Source organism: Etheostoma spectabile, chromosome 4, assembly GCF_008692095.1.
Source record: "Etheostoma spectabile isolate EspeVRDwgs_2016 chromosome 4, UIUC_Espe_1.0, whole genome shotgun sequence".
Taxonomy (NCBI): domain Eukaryota; kingdom Metazoa; phylum Chordata; class Actinopteri; order Perciformes; family Percidae; genus Etheostoma; species Etheostoma spectabile.
The window spans coordinates 19,214,522-19,234,048 of record NC_045736.1 but is presented as its reverse complement, the minus strand read 5'-3'; the positions used below and the strand labels follow the sequence as shown (position 1 = coordinate 19,234,048).

The 19,527-nt window shown below is 39.8% G+C and overlaps 2 protein-coding genes across 3 annotated transcripts; one reads left to right on the top strand and one right to left on the bottom strand.

Annotated features, from left to right (window-relative positions):
- Positions 1-347: 347 nt before the first annotated feature.
- On the bottom strand, positions 348-11,637 carry LOC116688413 (ras-related protein rab7). Of its 2 annotated transcripts, none has more exons than XM_032514455.1 (6): positions 11,262-11,637; positions 5,007-5,069; positions 3,583-3,709; positions 3,177-3,395; positions 1,922-2,050; positions 348-1,755 (listed from the first exon to the last, which is right to left on the bottom strand). In XM_032514455.1, exons 2-6 carry the CDS (start codon positions 5,057-5,059, stop codon positions 1,660-1,662), a joined length of 624 nt encoding a protein of 207 aa, XP_032370346.1. In that variant the 5' UTR covers positions 5,060-5,069; positions 11,262-11,637; the 3' UTR covers positions 348-1,659. The 2 variants fall into 2 exon arrangements, with proteins under 2 accessions (XP_032370346.1, XP_032370347.1); XM_032514456.1 differs by lacking the exon at positions 11,262-11,637 and adding an exon at positions 9,287-9,305.
- A 3,554-nt stretch (positions 11,638-15,191) lies between these two features.
- si:ch211-157b11.8 (fibroleukin) lies at positions 15,192-18,784 on the top strand. Its single transcript, XM_032514435.1, has 6 exons — positions 15,192-15,881; positions 16,431-16,626; positions 16,982-17,059; positions 17,142-17,254; positions 17,391-17,653; positions 18,138-18,784. The coding sequence occupies exons 1-6, from the start codon at positions 15,750-15,752 to the stop codon at positions 18,478-18,480; spliced, it is 1,125 nt and encodes a 374-aa protein (XP_032370326.1). The 5' UTR covers positions 15,192-15,749; the 3' UTR covers positions 18,481-18,784.
- The last annotated feature ends 743 nt before the right edge of the window (positions 18,785-19,527 follow it).

The following is a 19,527-nucleotide window of genomic DNA, read 5'->3' as shown; positions in this document are numbered from 1 at the left end:
CCTTCTATAAAGTGAACTTTTGAGTAATTATGTAAGATGGGTGTACAATATATTATTAATGAGTGAGTGTACAAGCTGAGATGCAGCCACACCAACAGGAGAGACAGGGAGCTGTCAATCGAGCACCTTGTGCACACTCAGTCCTGAGAAGTCTGATCAGCCAAAACAGATAAAACACCTGTGTGTGCACACTTCATCGAAGTTTAGTATCACAAAAATGTTGAACTATTTGGAACATAGGAAAGCCACAAAAAACAAGTAAATCTTTCATTATGCAAGTGGATGCATAAAGAAACTGTAAGAGATTTAACAAACAGAAATTGAGACACATAATGCTAGACAATTGATATATTCAAGAGTTTTATTTGACGTCCCAATTTCTTTGACAACATCATTGGCATCGCAGTGATTTTTTTCTATAAAGGAGAAGAACAAATACCAGGGCAAAATGTTGGATTTTTTTTTGTTTTTAAATGGAAAGAGAGAACATTAATTTCAGTTCAACTCATCAGCCATTTACCTTTACCATCTATACACTGTAATGCACAATCAGTTAAAAATAGTAAGTACTTAGCCAACCTGAGCTACAAGCAGATAGAAAGAACAGCAATAACAAAGACGTGACAGAAGACAGGTGTATGCTGTATTGTTGACACGTGTTGTAATTCCATAGTGTTGAAAGATGTCTGATAAAGGACATAACACATACAGCAGTAATAGTAGCAGTACAAGTAATGTTACATAAAAAGGCAAATATTAATATATCAAGGAATTAATCCATGTTTTGCACTGGGAGTGCATTATCAGCTTTGACTTAATGTCTACTTAGGTACATTTCTTCTGCAGTGTTAGGCAGTTATAAACCAATTAACACACAACCTTGAAGGGAAAAGGCAATACAATCACCAAAGTGTTCAACAGATTCTCAGGGGATATATTTGACAGGAAAAACAAGTGAGGAGGTATAATTTGAAGCTTACCAAAAGTCAAGTGGTAGCAGATGTTGCCCAAAATCAGTCATCCCTCTATAAGAATATTTAAAAGGCAAAAACATAAAAAGAAAGTGCAAAAAAACAAATGTGTTTCAGATTGGCTTGAGAAATAACACCAATTATTTATTTATAATATATTATATAATTGGGCAATTATTTTTTGGGCGATTATTTTTTGATAGAAAGCAAAGAGAAAACAGAAAGAGAGAGTAAGATACTTGGGATGCTGACATTAGCCAACATCATCTCACATTTAGCCGGAGGTTCAGCCAGTCCATCTAGAGTTCTCAATTGCACTCTTTGAACTAGCTCCATCTTGCCCCCTCAGTGTGAGAGTCAGAAAAATGGGTTGTTGGGACAGGAGATCACTCACTATTGAGTCAGGGACTGTGAGGTCAGAAGGGGTGTCATTCTTCTCTCGTGTGATCTTTGGGCACTGGATTTGTCAGCTAGTGTACGCTAGTGTATTTTTTTTTTAAGTTTGTGTGTATGTGTGTGTGTACATCCATGTGCAGCATACTGCGTGAGGGGTTGTGTTGATGGAATGAACCGATGGCATGAAGGAGGAAGACCAGTAGGAAAGTATTTTCCCTGGGAGCGAGGTGCAGGTGATGCAACCGGTGACGGGGTGTTCCAGAAAGCCAAGAGAGAAGATGGTCCAAGTCCCTTAGCAGCTGCAGCTTTCTGCTGAAGGTTTAGCTCTGTCATTCCTATCCAGTTTTATGGGCTCTGGGAATTCATTATACAACTCCACCTCTGTCTCCTGAAAGGCCGCAAAATAGAGAATATAATCAGCGTAGGAAATAAACTGACAGTGAAAAAGACTGGGTTTTAAATTATTCATCTATTATTGTCACATTGTAATATGCAAATAAAAAAAGCAAAATCTCCACTGTCTTTCATTTTCATTTCAAGGAAGTGTAACTCACTTGTTTGAGGGCGTTACGTGCAATTGTCTGGAATGCCTGTTCTACATTTATGGCTTCTTTGGCACTGGTCTCAAAGTAGGGGATGTTGTTCTTACTCTGACACCAAGCCTGAGCCCTTTTGGTGGTTACCTGTGTGTATAAAGAGGAAAACATTCAATCAATACAGTGAGCTAGAATGTAAAAGGAAGGATTCATATTTTTTTTAAAGATTATTTTTTGGGAATTTTAGGCTTTTATTTTATAGGACAGCTGAAGATATGAAAGGGGAGAGAGGGGAATGACTTGCAGCAAAGGGCCGTGGGTCAGAGTCAAACCCGCGGCCGCTGATTTGAGGAGTGAACCTCTATATATGGGCGCAAGCTCCCCCAGGCAGCCAGAAAAAACATTTTTAATAAAGTCAGAATTGTTAAACAAAATGTTATTTTACATCATTCTTTTTTTTAATGAAGTGCATTAAGATCCTCATACGCCATGGAAATGATGAAGTTGCCATAGTGCATCCTTATGGATTCTCAAGACTGAATTACAAGTGCGGTCTAGTGGCCGAGTGGTTAAGATACATGGCATTCTGTAGTTCCCCTTTGTTTCTCTGCTGTCACTATAACATAACCGCAAAATGCACCCCTTTCCCCAAAAGAGTGATGCACAAGGGGGCTAATGGTTCTCTAACCCTTTGATGTTTTTATGGACACTTTGTGTGAACATTAACTTCAATGTAAAAAACTAACGATAGAAGTTCAAAAAAGCTGGCAAGAACAAATGTACCTTACAGTACTGTGCCAAGTTCTTTGTTATAGTGTATGGTGTTTGCATCTGAGCTAACACTAATGATATGCTATTATTAAGCCATTCTCATTCTTACATGACTTTTGAAATTTACTAAGAATAATTACTTAAAGTGACTCCTGTGTTTTCACCAAGTGCTCTTTCGTTCTTCATACAGCAGTTTGAACTTGTGTACAGCTTGTTATTTTAAATTTGAGTTGTCTCAGTCCTCACTCCTTCTGTACACTAGCCACCAAAAACTACACGCTATTGTGTACCAAAGCGTTTCAAAAGCCCTCTCATGGGCCCAAAACCCATTAATGTAGTTAAGCATGCATGTCGGAAGCAAAACACAGCTGAAACATGTGTAGGCGTAGGCAGTCTGTTCGGGTGGACATTGGAAGTGGGCCTTGCAATCTGACATATGAATGCCGCATGGGTAATAATTTAAAATGAGGTCCACATGGAGACGTTATCCACTGATACCAACCTGTCTGTTCTCCAAGTCAATCTTGTTGCCCAGCACCACAAAGGGGAAGTTCTCAGGATCTCGAGGGCTGGCCTGGATCAGGAACTCATCCCTCCAGCTGTCGAGTGTCTTGAAGGTATTGGGTGCAGTGACATCAAACACCAGCACACAGCAGTCTGCTCCACGGTAAAACGCAACACCCAAAGACTGGAATCTCTCCTGGCCAGCTGTGTCCCAGATCTATCACAGACAACCACAAGTTAAATGGACAAGATTACAGGAGCAGAAGAGAAGACTGCTACAAATATTAACAACTGTGGAGATAATGCAAAACAGTGACGCCGTGCTGTGTGTCTAGTAAAAGGAAGTAACAAATTACGGTTTAATTCTCCAAGATGTAACCTTTCCAGCTGCAATTGTACTGTACCTGCATTGTAACAAGCCGGTCATCCACCATCACCTCTTTAGTCAGGAAGTCTGCTCCTATTGTAGCTTTGTACTGGTTACTAAACTTCTTGTTCACATACTGGTTCATTAGGGAGGTCTTTCCAACACTGAGAGTAAAAGAAAACAGGATACAGGTGATGCAGGTTGCCTGAGGGCTTGTCTGAATTATGCAGGAATGAGAATTCTTAAAATCACAGACTAACTGAAATCTGATTGCTCAAACCACCTCCCAAGTGTAACTACTTCAGCCTGTAGAGAAGTAGCCACTTTACCGATGTGATAATGGCAATGACACTGAAATTACAATGTGAATAACCCCCGTTATTTCTGTCACCTTTAAAGTAGTCTGGCTCAACGGATGTATATTGCTGGAATAAAGCCTGACATTCGGCGCACTATCTCCGCTATCGGGGCTTAGCGCCGCCCAGGACAGTTGCGATTGGTTTAAAGTGCTCATATTATGCACATTGTAAGGTTCATGATTGTATTTAGAGGTTGTACCAGAATAGGTTTATGTGGTTTAATTTTCAGAAAACACCATATATTTGTTGTACTGCACTTCTGTACCATCTTTGTTGGGAGTCGCACATGCACAGTAAGTACCGCTAGCTTGTTAGTTGCAGAGCATGAGTGTGTGCCATGCTAGTAGCTAGGCGAGCATTATAGTCACGGAAGTAATGGTTGGACTACAACAGAGCTGTTTGCAGCAGTTTGTGAACAGTATTTTCTGTTGGAGATAGTAAGTCTGTTTGGGGTGGACTCTTTTTCACTTTGTAAACCTGTAACGTGCATAAACAATATATATCACAATAAAGCAAAGGGAAAAAGCCAAAAAGCATAATGTGAGCACTTTAAATAAATAAATAAAAAAGCCAGAGAGTTTTCCCCCTATTGCTGAATGGATCAGCGGTGTAGCCAGACCATATTCCATCAATGACACAGCGCGGTAGACATAGGTCTGGCAATGCGAGACTACATTTTCAGTAGGGGAAAAAAATTCCCCTATATCACCCAGCTTCAGTATCTATTATAACAATGTTTATTAAACTTACATTTTTTAATAAAGGCTGTGAAACATCAATTGCCCTTAATAGTCTTTGCATAACAATTCAATTACTGTTCACAGACAACTCCATGCAGTACTAATGGTAGTGATTAAGTGTTATTAGGTCTCCAGTTGAAAAACTGTAGGGCTGTTCTGCCTAGAGACAGCTTACGGCAGAGTAATTCATGTCAGAAAGGAAGTAACACTAATACAAACCAATCTTCAATGATTCAAAAATAATACATTGGCATTTAGGTTTTTCCCCACCAAACTTTTTTTTTAGAACAGACCCAACTCATAATTTCATAACCTGAATTGCTGGTTTTGACATGTGGGAGAGAAACATTGTTGTGACTCACCCAGAATCCCCCAGGATGATGACTTTCAAGAGCACTTTCTTCCTGGATGTCATTTTTTGACAGCTGCAGAAAGATAAACAACAAAAAGTTTAGCATGAAGAAACTGCTCAACAATGCCTTTCTAACCTCTTCATTGCGTCACTTAATTGCTGTTCAGGGACATTGAAAATCAATACAAAAGGTACATTTTAAATGTTCTAAGTGTCTATGCACACAGGCCCTTTGGAAAACATTGACCTACATGTGTGATAGTTTTATACATTTGGAACAATCAGGTTAGAACCATTCATTCCAGTCATGTGATTTTAAACAAACCACGAGGAACACATCATTCTCTCTCACGCAGGACAGGAAGTTACCTCCAAGAGGACTGAGTCATTCTTTGTACTACAAGTCCAAGCCAAGACAACCTACTGCATCATGTGTTGGTAATATAGATGATTATGTAAAATGACGATCACTTACAACAGCATAATGATTTGGGAGACACTGTCTATTTATCTAAAGCCCTACTGTCTTAATATGTACACATAATAGTATTACATGTGACTTTTAAAAAAATACAAACCTGAAACTCTATGTAAGGTCTTCAAAAGTAATTTTTAATAACCTAAATTCGCAAAACTGAGGCATTGGCATTTTTGTCTGCAAATATTGACGAAATGTTGGTGTTACCAACATAGCAAAAATAAACTGGTTGTCCCCGGGATTTAGTTCAGTCAGTCAGGGATACAGTATGTGACGTTACTTTCAGCAAAAATTGTAGTTCACCATTATGCTGCGTTTAGACTAGACGAGGTGGTCAAAGAAAAAGCCAGTCCTCCCATCCATTTTGAATGGGGGTAGTGTGTATAGGCTGTGGGCGGTGGGGGTTGCAGGGGGGATGCCAAACAAACCTGCAGCGGCCTGCAGGGAAAAGTTGAGACAGATTCAACTTTTGGAAAAACGCAACCCAACATCACGCTGCAGTGGCCATTCACGTTACGGTAATCAGACTCGTCAGTACGTTTTGAGAGTCCCGTACAGTAAACATCCCTGCCTCAATCGCTTAAAAACCTGTGAGGGTAAAAAACAAAACACAAGCACGTCGGTGTGCATTAAATCACTGGAGCTGCCGGATGCTACCTGAATGCCTACCTTAGACAATCAGTTTAATTTCTGAATGCACAAATTTTTTTAATTTAAAAAAAAAAATATATAGAAAATGTCTAAGTTGCAGCTGGGAGACAATGTCACAAAAGTGAGGAAGCAACGAGATGCATTCTGTAAAAATAATATCAGCTGTACATTCAATCCTAATCATTGGTGTCTGAGATATTTATAAAATTGTAGAGGCTAATCTTCAGTCCCTTCTTCTGCCTATCTGAAGTATTCTCGCTAACTTCAAAGATTTCATCACGGCAGACAAAAATATAAGGATAAACAGTGGGGTAGTAAAATAAAAAATATAAGTAAATACAAGTATTGAAGGGTTATCTGTAAATCTTACTCAAATAGGCTATACAGACTAAAATAAACCTTGATTTAATAAGAGACTGCTTTATCTTTTTTCCCCCTTTGAGCCCATTGCTACTGACAAGAAAAACGTAGAAAGTCTACTGTAGGGGTGCATACTCTGTGAGAATGGCAGCAGTAGCAGCTGTCTTTTGGAAATATGTGGGCTATGATCAAATTTTCATAGCACTGAAGATAATCTTAACTGTGACTAAGGCCAAATTAATGTATGGGTATTTACAGTACTTAACAGGAAGACGAATACAGGCAGATGTGTTGTAATATTGTTTGCAATTTGTTAACAAAAATGTCTTTAATGAACAATTCAGTCCCTGACTCGGAAGAATACAAATGATCACGTTCATAATTCTTTGGTAGGGAACCATGACAACCTGATAGACAACAGTTCAACAGAAAACGTGGCCACTTCTCATCAGCTCTATGCCTAAATAAACATATATCTAGTACAAAAGATATTTAAGACATGCCAATCTGCCAGCCTAACACGTTTTTGGTAAAGCACATTTATAAAACATTAGCAATAATTAAATTAAAGCTGCAAGTTGCGACAAATAGGCTCAACTGATTTTTATTTTAAAGACAAAAACAACTTTGATTCAACTGACTCAACCAGGAGCTCTTAAACCTATTAAACACAAACTTTTCAGTTCCAGCTGAAGCTGGACAGTACACTAACATTATTTTTTACAAGGAACGAGTACAGCCCTCTAGTCAAGGAATAGCTGACAAAAGCATGAACAGCATCACTGAAGTCTAGGCATGCTCAGACCGCAGTCACATGATTACAAAAGAAACTCAACTCAGGTCTTCGACAAACAGCAGAGCGTTAGACATTGATTCCTGAGTACAGACTTTTATCTCTGACAAGAGGCTGAGAAATCAGGAGTTTCTTCTCACTAAAAACATTCTAAGTTATTCTGTCTCAAGCTTTAACAAAAACACTAATACGCCACCATTAAGATTTCACTGATACTTTCGGAAAATGTGTGAAAAACAAAATGGATCTTTGGATGGATAATTTTTTTGGCCATTTTCAGCCTTTATTTTCACAAGACAGCTGAAGACATGAAAGGGGAGAGAGAGGGTGGAATGACATGTAGCAAATGGCCGCAGGTCAAAGTCAAACTTGGGCCCGAGGAGTAAACCTCCATATATGAGCGCCCGCTCTACCAACTGAGTTATCCGGCGCCCAACCGAATGAAAATTGATAAAGAAAAGAAAAAACACTTAAGTTATATATGCAACATCTGTAGGTCTGTGGAAATATGTGACGATATGAAACTCAAAAAAAAAATAGCATTTACTGTACTGATTAATTGTCCTTATAAGATTTATGTATATGAAATAATTTGTTGTGTCTGGATGTATGTGTTTGCCATTATTCCAGCTCAATAATTGCGCAGAAAATGCGTTTGTATAATCCGATTCCTAATAATAACAACAACAACACCAAAGAAGAAGAATAAAGCCATGTTCATCTAACTGCTCCTAGACGCATGTTGAGAAGTGTGTGTTCAAAACTGCCATTGCGTTGTACTAAAGTAAAAGTCCCAATGTATTTCCCTCTTTTGCCTATAAATCACTGGCACAAGCTGCTGGAATTCACAGATCACTTCTAACATGGAATATGCATGAACATCTACAGACAAAGACAAACTCTGGACTACATATAGATTTGTAACCTGCATCTTGGTTAGTGTCTATGTGATAAACAGATTTTTTGTTAACAGGGTTAACAAAAAGAGTCAAGACAGTATGGTCAAGACTAAGCATATTAATAGAATGGAAAACAATGAATGTAATAATAGCACAATACTACATCAATAACGTACAGCAAAATATTTTTATAAAATAAGACTGTCAAAGAAGTTGTTTCCCGACATTTACAATTTTTTTTAACCTTCTGATGTTGTCATTCAGGATTGTATCAAATAGAAAAACAAATGTTTTAATGAAAAAGACTGCTTTACACAAAACTGGAAGGCTAACTTTGTGAGGTAAAATGACACATTGCTTGACAATCTTGTATGAACAACATAAGTTGTGCTGAACTATATTCAGAAAAATCAACCGATTCATGCCAACTCATTGGATATGAGTAAATCTTAAAATATAGCTGATCCAAACTAACAAACAGGTACTTTAGAAAAAACTTGATTATGCTTGCCAGTTGCCGACTATTACAATAAATCATTAAAAACAAGACCATAGAGATAACATGTCTCAGTGTTCATGCTCTGAATCTTGTTTATTAAATAGGATTTTGAAAACCAATACAAAAATGGACCGTTGATGATTTCAGGTTAGACTAAAACAATTTTGGCAAGCTTATGGGCAAAAGTAATGGACATTGTCGCCACATCCGATCTTCAAATTAAGTACCCCATCAAACAATAAACTGAAGGGCGTGGGGTGTTGTCCTGCGTGACCTGTGAGTCACAAGTCACAACCGAAACAAAAACATGTTAATGCCGAAAACATGGTGCCAACGTCCCGTCTGCCTGGCAACACAAGGTACAGACACCGGGTATTTCTCCCCTACAGACTGTTGACAGAAGACATGTGTAAACTCGATACTTGCCACTATCAAGACATGTTGTCAAATCCACCTCGACATAGAAGTTATGAACCATACAGAACGCGTTAGCTTTGAGGTCCTTCTACATGCATGAACGCCAAGCTAAAACGAAAGTATTTAGAGAAACGGATATTCCCTCTGTCAACATTTGACAGATTCTTTACGATCCTTTGTTCGACCTACCGACCTGTTCTCCCTGGTAGTCCTTCCTTGTGGAAGTCGACCCAGAGGAGCCACAGGCCGGCCTTGTTTTTGTCAACCAACTTCACGAAAAACGTTAACGTTAGCTTTTGTATCGTTAGCGTGAATAGGGCACCGGTGTTTCGGTTTAACTGGTTTTTGAGTTAACTGGTGATAGAGGCAGATGTGGTGTAGGCGTGGTCTCTCAGGACCCATTCCCGACTAACCGGAAAAAAACATTATTATCGCTTTCCTTCTATTTCACATTTATTTGTCATGTCTTGTGAAATTTTACGATAAAAACGAGTTGCTGAGCATTAATTCCTGCCCCGACAGACATTTATGCAACACTTGCCGTTGTCGTTACGAACTATCATCCGTTTCTGGCGACTTGTCTCTTACTGCCGTCACGGTACACCCCGATCGACTTGTGACTATAACACTTCACCGTTAAAGCACTGTTTCTGAAAAGTAAGCACTGGTGTATTATATAGGCATACTGTTGGAATGATAAATGTGTCGATGTATTTAGCGGGGACGTTTCATGTTATCTGTTATTTATTTGACCCTATCACTTCTATGTTTCGAAATGGGATTTTTTCATATAGGCCTACTGACTCAACTCAACTTCAGATATCATTCATAGCATGATTATGTAAAATTTAGGCATAGTGAAGTTTTGGATATTTTAATTACACTATCTGGAATGTTTTTGTAATTATGGATATCTAAACTTAAATAACTATTAACAATTGATTGTACATATCTAAATTGCATTGTTTCCTAACTATAATGTTGCAACTATTCAGACTTCATAAGATTGACTTTCTACAAACCAAAACTTGCTCGAACTCCGGCACTTCAGTCAATTCTACAATATGTGCCAGACACCCAGACAAAAAAAAATACGTTTCTCTCCGACCCACTGTGCTATATGCAATATGCGTTTCAATAAGCGAGAGGTATCATTTGTATCTGGATGAATGAGTAGCATTCTGCACATTAAGGAACGTGATTGTAAGGTTGCAACTTAACATAACCCATCGTAGCCTACATAATATAATTACATCTAGCCTATAAATGCCTATGTATCACAACGTAATCTGAGCGGATGCACATGTTTTCCACATCTGCATTCAGCTGGGGGTAAACCTCATATGTAGCTTATGTTTTACTTACAGGCTGTATTGAAATGTAACAGATATCAAACACGTAATCCATGTTGTAGTAGGCCTACTGTTATTAAATTAACTTGTGATGCCGTTTGCAAGAACGAAGACCACAACGTAGGTAGCTGCATGATGCCTGTTTGAAATACTGCAACGTCATAAATCGACAAAATGTTCATGCTGTCATTATTTGTGTCATAATTGTGTTTTAAAGTAATGGTAATGACGTTTTAGCATTGAGTCAATGTTATTTCCTTTAACACAAACCTAGATCTTACATTGCATATTGATTTTGAATTTGTGCACCATGTTGACGTGTGGAAACTTTGGTTTTATTTTCTACAACACAGCTGTTGTGTTGCCCATGTTAAATATTAGGTATTTGTAAGTGTAAATGATCGATATGAGCCTATTGAACCGATGCTAGTACTTGTTGTGACACAAGTTAATCGGAGCGCACTGAGCGCTGTTCTGCTTATTTCAGCGGTCTTTATTTTGTGTTCCCTCTGCAGAGTCAGCAAACACTTCAGAAGGTTTAAATAAACGTAATTACCAACACTTTAAACACAATTATGACACAAATTAATGACAGCATGAACATTTTGACGATTTATTGACGTTTGCAGTATTTCAAACAGCATCACTGCAGCTACCTACGTAATCATTTCTGCGGAGTTTCTCATGGCACACCTACACCACATCTGCCTCTATCACCAGTTAACTTAAAAACCAGTTAAACCGAAACACCGGGCGAATTGATACGTACGCAAACAGTATGCATATAAATAGACTGCTCTCGTTTCAGGAACTTACTTTCAACTTGTAGCACACCGGAGTGGCGACTTCTTGTCGTGGACCGACCAGGATGCGAGCTAACTAGCTGTTATTGTTTAGGACAGTTAGCGTCAGGGGCTAACTATCTAGCTAGACGTTACGTTAGCTAGCTTGCTGGCACTGAACTCGTTAGCTAGCGTTAATTTGGCAAAACCTTATCTCAAATTCTTAGAAAAATGTGTTGCCCTTTGCGTAAACATTTACAAAAACCGTGTCTTAAATTGACGAGGCATATAACCTAAAACTGCTGTGTAAATTTGGCACTTTGCTTGCCTTGAAGTCTGGTCTGCCAACGAGCTATCTACCCCAGCTTCACTCTTCCCCTTTCACTTCCTCCTCCAAAACAACGCCTGCGTGCTACGTCACACGCAGGAAACTTATAATCTCAGCCCACTTATGACTCGTTTATTATTATTATTATTTATCATAGACTAAAGGTTCTGCATTTTTTTCTACAGAAATGAATGTAATATTAGACTCAGCTGCAGTTTTCAGGAGTTTGAGATATACCGGTAGGCCTGTATTATATAATTATTGAGATGTGTTAGGTTCTTTCCACATGTTGGTGTAAAAGTTAGGAACATTTCAGCAATTCAATATTTCGTTTAAAGTTAGGGCACTCACAAAAGAAAGATAAAAAATTACAAAATGAAGCAACAGAGGCGGATCTCTTTAAGTTTTTAGCTTTTATGGGTTAAACTTCCAAAGCACTGGTAGGCCTACCCACAATTCCCACAATGTAGGTTGCCTACTGCCCCCTAAATCCCCATTTTTTTCAAAACCTACACCCCCCAGTTTAAAATATAGATTTGTTATGCCTCAAACCCAAGATCAGATAATCCTGACAACATCATCAGGGTTATTTAATATTTTCTGAGACTTTAGCTAAGTAGCTACTCGAAAAAGTCTCACTTTGCCAGGCGGTCTTGGCTACTTCACATAGCATTAGGTGATGTGTGGAAAACGTGCTCTGGTTTAAAGGCCTTTATTTGAACCAATCGGAATTGGCATGGGCAGTGCTAAACTCCGCACAGAGCCGCTGCAAAATAGTCTTGCGAGAGAAAACTCAGATTGGGCAGATAGTCTAGCTATCTCAATTTACCATGCAGAGATCTGAGGAGCACTTAACAATACTCCTTATAAATCTACCTAATTTAAAATTCTACCACAAAGAAAGTGGAAGGAAACGGAAATACACGCATCCTCCAGAATTTTCTGCACAAAGGGTAGAGCCTATACTCAACATGACCCCACTACATAACTGAACATAAAATTGTTGGAGTCCCCTTTAAAGTTGAGACAGTCTCAAGGGCCACTTAGTGGGCTTTCAAGAGCTTTTGATCATCACAGGATCTTCATCAGCTGATATGTGTGTGAATACGACTTAATAGTTCTGCATGACCCTCTTATTTAAATCATTCCCCCATCAGTGATGCTTTTTATCTTAATATGATCAAGATAACATGTTTGAGATGTGATGGTTCAGTGTGGTTTATTGCAGTGAATTACAGCCAATAGGGAGAGCTTTGATGGTCCACCACTAGAGGACAATGTAAACTCACTTTGAATGAATGAACCAAGTGAACTGGTTGTCCCAGACATGAGGGCACATTTATGTTTTGGACCTGTAGAGCGGTGTAGCACTCTGTGCTGTGGATATAGTGCTGGGTGAATGAGCTGCTTCTGTGATACATGAAAAACTGTCTTTGTTGCCTACACATAAGAACAACTGAAACATGCAAATAATGGGATGTTGGTCAGCCTTTACACCCTGTGTGTGTGTGTGTACGCGTGCGTGCGTGAAAATAAAGTTTGTTCTTGACTTTGGGGACACATTTTAGAAAGGCAAATTTATTGGGGACAGTTTGTTCATTTGGGGACAAAAGCTGATTTTTGGGGCAGTGATGTAGTGTTTCTGTAAACATCTCCATGAAATGAATGTATTTGTCTATGTCATACGGCTGCATGGGAAATAAGTTTGAGTCACGTCTTTCAAGTACCAAGATATACAGTAAGTAATAATATTAATAATAATAATAATAATAATAATAATAAGGACATTTGATTTGTAGTGAGACAATGCTTTCCATTTATTCACTTGTAGCTAAATAATACTGATCTGCATAGCTCACAATAATTAGGTACATGTTTTTAATTGCTCTTTACTGTGTCATTTGTTATTCTATCTTGTGCATACTATTTATAATGTGGTGTATGATTACTTATACTGTAAACATGATATGTTGTTATATTGTATTTTGGGGTATCTTTTGAATATCTGGCCAGAGACATAGAAGATGTAAATCAATCATGTAAGTTAACTCAGGAACAATTACTTTTTCTGTTGATCAATTAATAAATAAATACTGAATGAAGTCTTTATTTTGAACCTTTAAAAATAATACAATAAAAGCTAAAAGAACAAAAAACAAAAAATAATGTTAACTTAAAATCAATCAACCCTGTTGTGAAAACCATATTTTGTAACACGTTTGGAACAAGGTCATGCTTGTGCATTGCTTTACGCCCTAAACAGAAATAAAAAAAACTTTTAAATGTCGTACGGACACAGAGATGTTTTAAGTTCAGCTCCCACCTCAAATGATATCCCCATCTCTAATTTCAAAAAGGTTTTGATTTTTGAGAGTATGGTTGTTGATTGAAAATGAACCGGATTATTGAACTTTAATGTTTTTGATTTTAAGAATTGTGAATTTGTGTGATCTCTATAACCGGTATCATGAATTATACTCATGGCTCTTTTTTTTCAATATATATAGTAATGAAAGTTTACATTTATAAGTATTGCCCAAAACCTCTGCAGAGTCATTTAAATATGGTAATACTGGTGAACAGTTAAGAATGTAGAGTGATTTGTGGTCCAGAACGTGTTTTGCCTTGTGCAGTACTGAAATGCTTCTTGAAAGTTTATTGTGTACAGGTTTTATTTGAAATTTCCATCTTATTTTGTCATCATGACACTTAATTTCATTAACTCTGTATCTATGTTCTCACCACCTGTATCTGTACTCAACACAAAAAAAGAACATAATATCATTTGTTATTGAAGAAATTTAGAATTGTAGCATCTGTAAAATCTTATTGTTAACCACATTCTCAGTGTTGCATTGATCATTTATCTAACATATCTTTAAATAATCATGTACCTAGAGAAAAGTGTTTGAATTCAGTAACACAAAATTAGGATTCCAAATCTTGGCTCTCTTTTGAGTCTTCTTTAACATCTTAATTTAAGCTTTTTTCTGACCGAGCCTAACAGAGATCTCATCTTGATTTTGTTCTGCTCCATGTTCATGTGTATGTGTGCCTACGTGTGTGTGTTTGGGCTCCTTGTTAGTGGGAGTGTGCCTCTGCAGAATCCTGATGACTGGTGTTTATAGAGGAATTCCGGCCTTCTGGCTCCTATTGAATGTAGAGTCTTTATGACCTCTTTGGAACTCCGTTTGTAAACACAAACACTGAGACACAAAAGGACGCAAGTGAGAAAATGGTGCACAGGAGGGAAGGAGCCACATACTTTAAGCATCTGCTACATTATCATCTCTACAAACATTGTTGGGCATGCACATTGATACAATGTGTGAAGTCAAAGTCTGCTCAGATCGGGTTCTCAAAAGGAATTAAAAGTTATTCTAGCATAAACCTACAACATGTGAGACAGGTATAATTGTAAAGGCAGGTGAGGAGCTCATCCACAGCATTAATAAAAGGTCCATTAATCTGTGAATGTTTATTTCGGCATGTTTCACCGTGTTGTGTGTGTGTGTGTGTGTGTGTGTGTGTGTGTGTGTGTGTGTGTGTGTGTGTGTATGTGTGCTGCGTGCGTGCGTGCATGTGTGCATATGCGTGTGTATGTGTGTGTGTGTGTGTGTGTGTGTGTGTGTCAGGGGGTGGGTGCATTAGTCCGTGTCAGACAGCAAAGAGTGCCGCAGTTATCTAGGAATCTGAGCCAAAGCAACCTCACAGACAGAGAGCTGGAGAAAGAGGAGGACCAGGAGTGAGATGAATTGAGGTGGGGGGGAAAGAAAGAAGAGGATGAATTAAGCACAAAGAGAAAGCAAGACAGATGAGGACAACTATCGAATGATCTAAACAAAAAGGACAGGTCAGCAAACGCTTTTCACCTGAAGAGGCAGTTGTTGAGATACAAAGGAAAGTGAAGGGAACGTTTTTTGTTGTATCATCACCAACAAAAGGACAAACAGCTTATAGCTCAGAGAAAGAAGGATTTCCCTCTGGAAGAGAAAAGGACCACTGCTCAAGAGTTTAAGACAAAGGTCAGGACGAGTCTGCATTTATACACTTTCACATGATTCCACTCAGTTCTCTTGGTTTGCTTCCTCTGCTGGCGCTCTATGTGGGAGCACTGCTGTCCTCGGATGCATCTCCGGCCTGCACACACCCTCCCTGCAGGACAGTCTGGTAGCTGCACCCATCCAGCCCGGGATGGTAGGAAGAGTGGGCACTGGGGCCTGTGAGGGTCAAACTGCCTGCAGGATAGGGGTTTCATTTCCAGCCACCTCAGATGTTCCTCGGAAGGGGGAGCACCGGCAGGATTTCCCCCAGGTTCAGCCTAAGGTGAGTGACATCCCTTACAGTGTAGTGGCAGTCCCAATAAGAGTTGTTATTGTTTACTAATCTTAAAATGTTATCATAAAAAGCCAGATATTGCAAATAGCAGTGAGATGTTTCAGAAACGTTTTTAGACGAGTTGAAGCAGAGCTGACCCATGTCCACTCATGCACGTGCCAGGGGGACTTGAGCAAGGTACTATCAGGAACAGGTCAGCAGGTCTTTTCTCACGGGAAAGTCGCCATGCTAAACTTGGCACCCCCTGATAGCCACGAAGCAATGGCAGTCAGCAATCAAAGAAGGGATAAAATTAGATCTGCTTTAAAAATGTCCTCATCATAAGGTTGTGTTGAGCTCATGCAGCAACAGGTGCATGTGAGTGAGTGACAACAATGGCTGATGTAAGTGTGAGAGACAGATTGATTGTGACACAATACATGCCACTGAGCTGTGAGTTTTGAGTGGATTATCCTTTCAGATTTGGCAGTGTTTATTCATTATTGATGGCTGACTGACTGGCACATCAAGAACTACCTGTGGGCACTGTCTTTGCAGACTGGAGGTGTGAAAGAGCGTCTTGTTCAGCTGCAGCGCTGCATGCACTCTCTCCAGGAAACAGGGGGCCCTTGGAGTCACGGGGGCCAGGAGAGCAACTCTCTAGGGGCCATCCTGTCACTAATGGCAGCTGTACTGACAGAATGTGACCTCCACTGTCACAGCCAGGCCCTTGGGGCAATGGCCAAACGACTGGGTGAGTAATACACATTTATATCCCCCACCTCTGCAACACACAGACACACACGCAAGCACGCACGCATGCACGCACACACACGCGCACACACGCACTCACAGAAATGCCAGTGCAGTCACTCCCCCACACATAGTAAACAGAACCTGAATAAGGCCTGCTAAGTGTCGGTCATAGGTGAGTGCATTGGAATTTAACTGCACTGAGAAGGATGAGAAAAACTCTTTGTAAATGCACACAAAGTGAAAAAGATTTAAAGAGTCATCACACAAACTAGAGCCCCTCCTTTGTTAAGACAAAGCTTTTATTTTCAACCCCTGTATCTTACTAATAACCCAATCTTTCGTGGGGTTGACAGAGAGTGCAGCCGTGGGAAGAGAGGGGGAGAAAGACCTGCTGCTTTTCCTGAAAAGCATCACACAATATTCACCCACAGGTAATGGGCATCAGAAGTGATCACATGGTACAATTGTTGCTTATTAATAAAAATGAATTAAAATCTTGTGTGTGGTTCTTAGTTGCACCTTTGGACAGGTTACATCCTCAGGACTGTGCAGAGATTTACAGACTTGGGATCAAAGAGAATGGAATCTACACCATCCAGCCTGACTTGCAAAGGCCAGCATTGGAGGTATTTCAGATTCACCACACTCATAAAACACACAAATGGACCTCCACCCTACTCCTCTTCTTTTAGAGATGTGTATGCCATTTGTGGATCACTAAAATTTAGGATTTCTAATATCAATGTCTTTGTTTCGGCTCAGGCTAAATGCGACATGGAGACAGCGGGTGGTGGGTGGACAGTGATCCAGAATCGGTGGGACGGCTCGCTGGACTTCAACAGGACATGGCAGGAATACCGGGAAGGCTTTGGCAGTCCGCAGGGAGAACACTGGCTGGGGAACGCAGCACTGCAAGCCCTCACCTCCACTGGCCAGCACCAACTTCGCATCGAGCTGGAGGACTGGCACCAGCAGAAACGTCATGCTACCTACAACAACTTCAAAGTGGCCTCAGAGGCACAGAGGTGAAACACACTGCAGAGGAACAAATACACACTTTCTGCATCAGCTATATTAGTGGAAAAAAATATCTTAAAGCTCCTGAAAATAGGCAACAATCAAAGTTTAGAAAGAAAGGTCTTGGTTACTATTCATAAAGAGCTTGACACTCACTTCATTGGGGCTTTGTGGTTGTAGTTTGATCAGGTTTGATTGACAGTGCTGGCAACATAAGCAAATAACACCAAAATTGCCATTACATTTTAATTCAAATGTTGCTAAACTCTGACTGGCACATGGAAGTATATGTGACATCACATTTTCCAACTGAACACTGCCCACAGAAATCTGGGCTGCCTGCCTGCCTGGTTGTGTGTGTGTGTGTGTGTGTGTGTGTGTGTGTGTGTGTGTGTGTGTGTGTGTGTTTTTTAGTTCCCCAGTACACATAAAGATTTGGATGTTATGCACAACCCCCACAAATGTGTTAGATGTTATTTCTCTTTATTCCAGGTATCGTCTAACAGCACGGGAGTACTCTGGTGATGCAGGCAATGCACTGAGCTACAGCAAGCGTTACAACCATGATGGCAGGTCCTTCAGCACGTCTGACCGAGACAACGACCGCTATGCAGCTGGAAACTGTGGTCAGTACTACGGTGCAGGCTGGTGGTTTGATGCCTGCTTGGCAGCTAACCTGAATGGACGGTATTACCGTGGGCGCTACAGTGGGGTGACCAACGGGATCTACTGGGGGACATGGTACATCCTGACAGATGGAAGAACTGGAGAACGCTACTCCTTCAAGAGGGTGGAGATGAAGACAAGACCCAAAATCTATGTAGGAACATCCTAAATAGTGACAACAATTCATACAGATAATCATGTCAACCACACTTTTCTCTGTCACTGTGTTGACATCACTCTACTTTGGGCCGCTTTCATGTCACTCAGTAGTTACATGATATTGGCAGCTAATCTAGTCTGTGTATTAAGGGCTTCTCTTTTGCAAAACCATATTTATAGTGTTACTCCATAACAGTGATACAAATACATATATAGTGAAAACACTGCTTGTAGAAGTTGTTTGTAATTGTAATACTTTTCCAGAATCTTTATTGTACATAAAAAATAACATTATGTGGTACTTTAATTAATAACTAGGATTCATGTTGAGGTATGTGTCAACATGCAATCCTTGTTTACACGTAAAGGTTGATTTTATTGTGACTGCACATTCACAAATACACCATGATAAAGATGAAGTTCCACACAAGCTGTTCATAAAACTGATACTACAAAAATACATGGATTAACATTAGGAGCTGGTTTGAGCCCCTACCTGCCTGAGCTCTGTGAACCTTTTAACACTGTCTGCAACAGCTTAACTGTGTTTTAGTTTAGATGATGAGAGAAAATGTCTAACTCTGAGGCTAAGAGGTCATTGTGACAGTGCAGGGGGCTCTAACAGTTAGATCTCACTGCCTGTCTACTCACAGGCCCCTGTGTTATCCCTCCGATAGAGCCAAACCCAAAGCTCATGGTTTGACACTAAACAAAGAGACACTCAGTTTATGAGAAGCCATTTTTCTCACCTTACCTTGCTCATACTTTTCCAGATTTATGTCTGACACAGTGATGCTGACCGGTAGGAGCTTTACCCTGTTGCCATACCACAAAACCACCCTCTGCCCAATACTATCAAGTCAAACACACACAGAAACACACACTCACCTGCATTTTGGAGTTGGCGTCAGGCAGGCGGCTCCCCTTTCTGGCTGTGCTTCACAAAGGCTTTGAAGGGAGTTTAGAGTTGGTGTGTAAGCGCCGAGTTTGGCCGTGCACGTGTGATGCTTGTTTGTGTGTGTGGAGATGGTGTGGGGATGGTCAGTGAGTGTGTGTC